This window comes from Pieris rapae, chromosome 17 (genome assembly GCF_905147795.1).
Source record: "Pieris rapae chromosome 17, ilPieRapa1.1, whole genome shotgun sequence".
Lineage (NCBI taxonomy): Eukaryota > Metazoa > Arthropoda > Insecta > Lepidoptera > Pieridae > Pieris > Pieris rapae.
The window spans coordinates 2,867,045-2,873,612 of NC_059525.1; the positions used below are offsets into that span (position 1 = coordinate 2,867,045).

A 6,568-nucleotide genomic window follows, 5' to 3' on the forward strand; every position below is an offset into this window, starting at 1 on the left:
TTTTGTGGGATGATTTTTGTTAATCAGTTTAATTAATATAACGAAATTATAATACGATGTGACCGATTGGGTGTGGCCGATTCCGTCGGCGGGCTCTGATTTTTTCGATTATCTTGGTTACATAATTGTTGTATACTGTACATGACAAACATAAAACATTAATTTGATATTGAACAAAATAATTTAAGTTTCAGAATCAAAAAAAATTATAGGCTAAAACACTCCTGTAAAATGTTTGATATTCTGTAAAATTATTGTAAATTGTGAGAATTGACAATGACAAATGAAGTAGACCACTTGAAGTCAATGGAATAATTTCAACAAAAACATGGATCTCTATTATTTAGTGGTAAATTATAAACACTATAGAAATTGCCTTTTAAAATGTTAAGTATATAGTATAGTTGAAGCATCTTGAACTTAGATTTATTTATTTAATATTGTTTCAGTCTCAAAATCAATCAACATCTGATTCTGAACAAAATAACCAACAAGCAAATGGTATTCAACAAAGCCATCAAGTATTACAACAACAGCAGCAGCAAGCTCAAAAAGATCAGCAAAGTCAAATGCAACAAAATCAGTTACAACAACAATTAGAACAACACCAGAACTTACAGCAAGCTATTCAGCAGGCTCAAAATTTACAACAATCATTGCATCAGAACCAGCAACAGACATTGCAACAAATGTTGCAACAACAACAATTGCAACAGCTCCAACAACAGCAGCAACAACAACAACAGCAGCAGCAGCAACAACAACCACAACAGCAGATAAAAATTGAACAAACCAACAATCAACAGAACATAATACAAGTGACACAAGCTCAAGCTCAGGCTCTGGTTGCACAAGCTGCATTGCAACAGCAAGTAGTCCAAACATTGCAACAACAACAGCAAAGCTTACAAGAACATTTACAGGCTGTCCAACAACAACAAATTCAAGCTGCTTTGCAAAGGCAGTCGGCGACACTGCAGGTAACAATGAATAACTATAGATGTGAATTCATATAAACACTAAGTTCTAATATTTTTGTAACTTAATATTGTGAAATGAAATATTAATTCTATAAATATATAAAAATTCCAATTCTTTACTGGTTACATACTCTCAATCTATCCAAATCTTCTACTACAACTATCTTTACAAAAATTATGTCCATATTGTTTCATTTTAGGCATTTTTAAGCAAAAATTTGTATTAACAAGTGTTATATGATTGTATACAAGTGGTTTTCTTCAGCTTTGTACTTAATACATATAATAGTTGTTAAGATAACAACAATCCAAAATAATTGTTGTTGTATTACAGGAATTGCAGCAACAAGCACAACAACAGGCGTTGATCTCACAAAACACACCTAAAACCAGAATGCCAAGGTCAAAACCACCAAACAAGCCAAGGGGCAGAATGACAGCATATGCTTTCTTTGTACAGTCATGCCGTGAGGAACATAAGAAAAAGTATCCTGATGAAAATGTTGTATTTGCTGCATTCTCAAAGAAATGTGCTGAAAGGTGGAGTGTAAGTACTTTTGATTCAAATTCAAATTCAATTTCAAAATTTAATTAAAAAGTATTTCTAAGGTTTTGTTATATATAATATATTAGTTTGTTTGAACTATATACCAAACTACTATTATTACAAAAGTCACAATAACAGGCACTGGGTACGGTGACACTACATATAAGTATAATTTACAAGTTTATATATATATATATATATATATGTATGCATCTAATGAGTCATGTAAAACTTCTTTTGCCAAATATTATTTCCAAAATTATTTAACCAAAATACTGAAATAAGTTGTTCTAAAAATAATAAAAATATTGTATTATTATTTAGTAATAATGTAGCCTTTTATTCAAATCAACTTAGGTACACACATAAACATAGATCATATTAAACTACGTATTAGAAGATTGGAAAAAATATTCTAATATCTAGCTTGATTCCTGCAGATATGTTTGCCAGTCCACAGAGGCCTCCTCCAATCTTATATTATTTGAGACGGTAAATGATGATTTTCTTTGTAATTTAAGGTTCAGGTTTTTTATTGAGGAAGTGCAAGGTGTAAAACAGGTGACCTAAAGGCCAGATCATAGGTGTGAATGAAAACTTGTAGACTAACCATATTTATGAACATACTTAAGTGTCGAATAACTTATAAGTGTTCTGTCCCTTTGTCTCATGGCTCTTTTTAAATATGACTGTGCCAAATCATATTTGTTTAAATAAGGTTTATGGATATAAATTATGTTTTTCCAATTATTACTTACACTAACAAACAACATTGACACAAAATTAATGAATATAAAGTAAATTTTAGTAAGATTTTTTTAAATACACATTATTAAATTAAACTTAAATACCACACGTAGTTTGAGTGAAATCAGAACCGGAATATTTCGTAGGGAGTATTTACAACAGCCTCCTGAGATACGAGAAGTATTAGTGGACCCGTTTCGAACACGCCGCCGAAGATTTTTGGTAGATGGAATCTGGTAGCATGTACGCCTGAGTACATATTTTATGTTGTAATATTTTATTTTTTGACGTGACAACGTCTTATAAATTGGTTTGCCGGGTGACACTTCAAGAAACTGCGTTACGCTCGCTCACGTTATGCGCTCACAATGAGAGCGAGTGAGAGGCACGCGTCCCTTCCACTCGGGCATTTGTATAAATAAATGTTTTAAATTGTTACTATTATTTCATCCTTCTTCCTACTATACGAATGAATATTCACATTAAAATTATTTTACCTCTCAAAGTCGTTGTCACGTAAAACATTCGCCCGTATACCGACTTTACAGGCAACCAATTTTTTCCTATTTAAGTGACATGTATGTTCTTTATGAGAATAAACTTTAAACCTAATGAGATTTGTTTACTTATATTATTTACAGACAATGTCAGAGAAAGAGAAAATGAGGTTCCACGAAATGGCGGACCAAGACAAGAAGAGATACGACTTAGAGATGAAGGACTACGTACCGCCTAAGTTTACGAAAGTTCGCGGACGCAAGCGGCAACAACCGAAGGATCCAAACGCACCGAAGCGATCGCTGTGAGTTATGGTCATGAATCTTGTGAATTTAGATTTAATATGGAGATTTTTATTATTTGTGTTTTTGTGTTTATCTTTTCATGTTATAATGTATTTGTCTAAACGAATCCACTAAACCGATTTTGTTGTCTAGTAAGCTATTCATTTTAACATATTGAATGATTTATTATTATAACAATAATAATAGTATATATCCGTTAAAAATATGTAACTTTAGATTGTTGGTGAATTTTTTTTATTTGCTAAGTTGTTTAAGATAAAAAAGGGCTGCTACTTTAGAGAGATGGAGAAAATGTGTTGGGCGAAGAAAGTGCGGTTTTTTGCATAAATTTGACTAACCGTTAGATATTTTGTTTAATCGTACAATTTTGAAATTGAGTACCGAGCGAGCGATTTTACTGTCCAAGCGAAATTAGAGAATTATCACTGAATAAATTCAAAACTCTCGTTAAACGTATAATAATCAATAAAACTTTTTATTATATTGACGATTATTTAAGTGATCCTACCTTGGGAATGATTTTCATCGGATCAAATAGTTTTTATGACTTACAACTTGGCGATTAAATAGAGTAGCAGAGAGTTCAACAAACGTCTTTTCTATTGACGTTCATAAGTGTACTAAGGTACCTATATGAAGAAAGTAATTTTGTGTTTGTAAAGGTTTCATAAAAGATAAAAATGGCAAGTTTTTAGTATTAAAGCAATCATTACATCAAAATTTATAATGTAACGAACGCTTAGCATTAAATGGCAAAATACGCACATAGTGAAAAAGCAATGTTAAAACAATAATTGGCACTTGCAGATCTGCTTTCTTCTGGTTCTGCAACGATGAAAGATCAAAGGTCAAGGCAAACAATCCAGAATACACGATGGGTGACATCGCAAAGGAGTTGGGCCGTCGATGGGCGGCGGCCGACTCCGATACTAAGACGAAGTATGAATCCTTAAGCGAGACGGACAAGGCCAGATATGATAGGGTGAGTTTATAGTATATAAAATTGTGTGTTCAATCAATATAACCAAAAATACCAAAATTAAATTAACAATCGTGTACTCTGCGAAAAGTATTGACAATAGAATAAAGATTTTTTTTATTATTTTTGTTATATGTGTTTGTATAAGGCAATAAAGGATAAATAAATAAATAAATAAGATAAGTTAAATAAAAAAAAATATAATTCAGGGATTGTAATGAGTGTGAGTGAGTTATTATTTAAATGTCTCATAATTTGGAATTATTACTTAACCCCTTCTTATCTCAAAAATCATATCAAATATTTAGATCCTTCTAACTATAAGCTATGCTCTTCCAATAGATGTCTATTGAAAATTCCATCCCACAGCTCATCCTTCATAGGCAATTCATTTAGAATTTCCGCCATTAAGTTGTGGAATAGGCTGTCCGACTCTATTCGTCTTTTAAAACTCTTCTATATAAACATTTCCTAACCTTATCATCATCCTGATTAATTGTGACCTGTGTAATTCTTGTATCTCCTCTTCTTTTGTATTACATCTCTGTTAGCTATTCATGAATCCTTAAGATTAGCTTTTTAGTTTTAGTTAGTTATTAATATTCTATTTTTTTTGTTTTTCTCTCGATTAAGGTTCTATAGATAAATATATATTTTTTTATGTAACTTCTGGTTATGCACTTCTTGCGCTCATCATTTTTTTTCTTACTAGGGTTGCCTGAAAGAGATCGCTTGTTAGCGATAAGGCCGCCCGTTGCATCACTTGTAATTCTTATGTATTGTGTCATTTGTGTTTCTTTGCAACGAAGTGTGAATAAATAAATAAAAAGGTACGAATATTGTTCCGACCAATCAGAGCAGAGTAAATGTCTCGAATGGGGTCGAGGCGCCATCTTAACTTTTGAGAGTGCCTTAAGGGAACAGCCGAACAGTTCTGATTGAGTATTCAGTAGAACAATATGGTGTTGAGAATTTGGACCCACTACGAGATTGCGATTAAGGATTCCTTAACCCGCTGATGGTTATAATGTAGGCTAAATTTTATTGTAAGAATAATTTTTCATGTCCTTTGTCCCACTTGTCAAAGTCGTGGCCTAAATTATTTATTTATTTATTTTTATTTTATTTTATTGTTTATTTCGGAAAACAAGGTTCCATAGCAATGTTATTAAATACAACTTAATAACTTAAATCTAAGTGTTAGTAAGTAATTAGCCGTTCACTTTACAGCCAGCCTTTTAACTTAACTAGCGGCCTGAAAGATGTTTACCTGTAGCGTTTGTTACAACATTCCATAAACTGGCTAATGCTTAGGCCATCCAAGTCATTTTTCTAGCTGTTTCATTAACTGGCTGGCATTACTTTTCAGGAAATGACAGCATACAAGAAGGGTTCACTGGTGATGGGTATTCAGCCGCAGCAGATTATGATCGAACCGGAAGATGAAGAGGTGGAGTTCAATGGTGATGATGAGTACAAGTGAATTCAAAATACATTCAAAATTCAATTTAGCGATGAGCCTATGGCGTTTTGGGTTGAAATTGCAGGATAAAAATTGCGCAGATTATTATACAGTGTAAACATAGAACACCTTTATAACTTCAAATAGGGTTTTGACTCAGCGAAATCCAATTAAATATAAAAAATGAAATATGGATGCTCTGTGGAAAATTCGAGGGTTTGCGTTGAATAAGAATAATAACATAGTTTCCAGAACTTAGGAAACTAGATTAACATTAGCTGACTTTAACGTTCAAATCACCAAATGGAAACGCAAATGGAATTTTCTTTCAATGTGCGGAAAAATATCTGTGTCTACGTAACTGAAACCTTTTTTTGTGCCATGCCCCAACTTAGCCTTTCTAAAATTCTTATGTACTACACGCATAAGATAATTAGGCACCTCGCTGTAATGATGTCATAGTGTACTAACTGTATACCAAATTAAAGTAACACTCGCGATAGCAGGTATCTATTGATTATTAATATCAACTTTTATCAATTAAGGGGGTCAAATGTTGATATGTTTTTTTAAACGGTTTTATTTAGCTCACCCCGTTTGTTTTATTTATTATTCTTGGGTCAACGATTAATATGAAATTTTGTATACACTTTGGATTTTGGTGACAATACAATTATGTTTATTCATTATCATTATAAATTCAAGATGGCCGCCGCTACAAAATGGCGGATAATTTATGTTTTATTAATGCCTGAAGAATATGAGGCCAGGTTAACAAAACAACGGAAGCGATATACACCGATGGTAGCGTCAGAAACGCCTGAAGAATATGAAGTTAGATTAATACAAAGCCGTGAAAGACAAATGCAGCAGTTGGGTTCAGATACGCCTGAACATCGCGATACGAGGTTAAATAAACAAGGAGAGCGTACCCAGCAATGCAGAGCTAATAATCTGCAGGCATTCGAGAATGCTAGCAAGAAACCTTGCAATAATAAAGCACTAAATGAATTAAACAGAATGCGAAATAAAAACTAAAAACTAGAAAAT

The 6,568-nt window shown here is 32.6% G+C and overlaps 1 protein-coding gene across 3 annotated transcripts in view; it reads left to right on the top strand.

Annotated features, from left to right (window-relative positions):
* LOC111001226 (high mobility group protein B2) overlaps window positions 1-6,568 on the top strand; it is a 9,764-nt gene extending 3,196 nt beyond the window's left edge. For 2 of the 3 annotated variants that reach the window (XM_045631930.1, XM_022271024.2), the window contains exons 2-6: window positions 450-980; window positions 1,315-1,527; window positions 2,916-3,076; window positions 3,885-4,059; window positions 5,426-6,568. In XM_045631930.1, coding sequence (XP_045487886.1) covers window positions 570-980; window positions 1,315-1,527; window positions 2,916-3,076; window positions 3,885-4,059; window positions 5,426-5,539 — 1,074 coding nt within the window. In that variant the 5' untranslated portion in view covers window positions 450-569 and the 3' untranslated portion in view covers window positions 5,540-6,568. Of the gene's footprint in view, window positions 1-209; window positions 350-449; window positions 981-1,314; window positions 1,528-2,915; window positions 3,077-3,884; window positions 4,060-5,425 lie in introns of those variants that run through there. The other variant, XM_045631929.1, reaches the window with a different exon arrangement.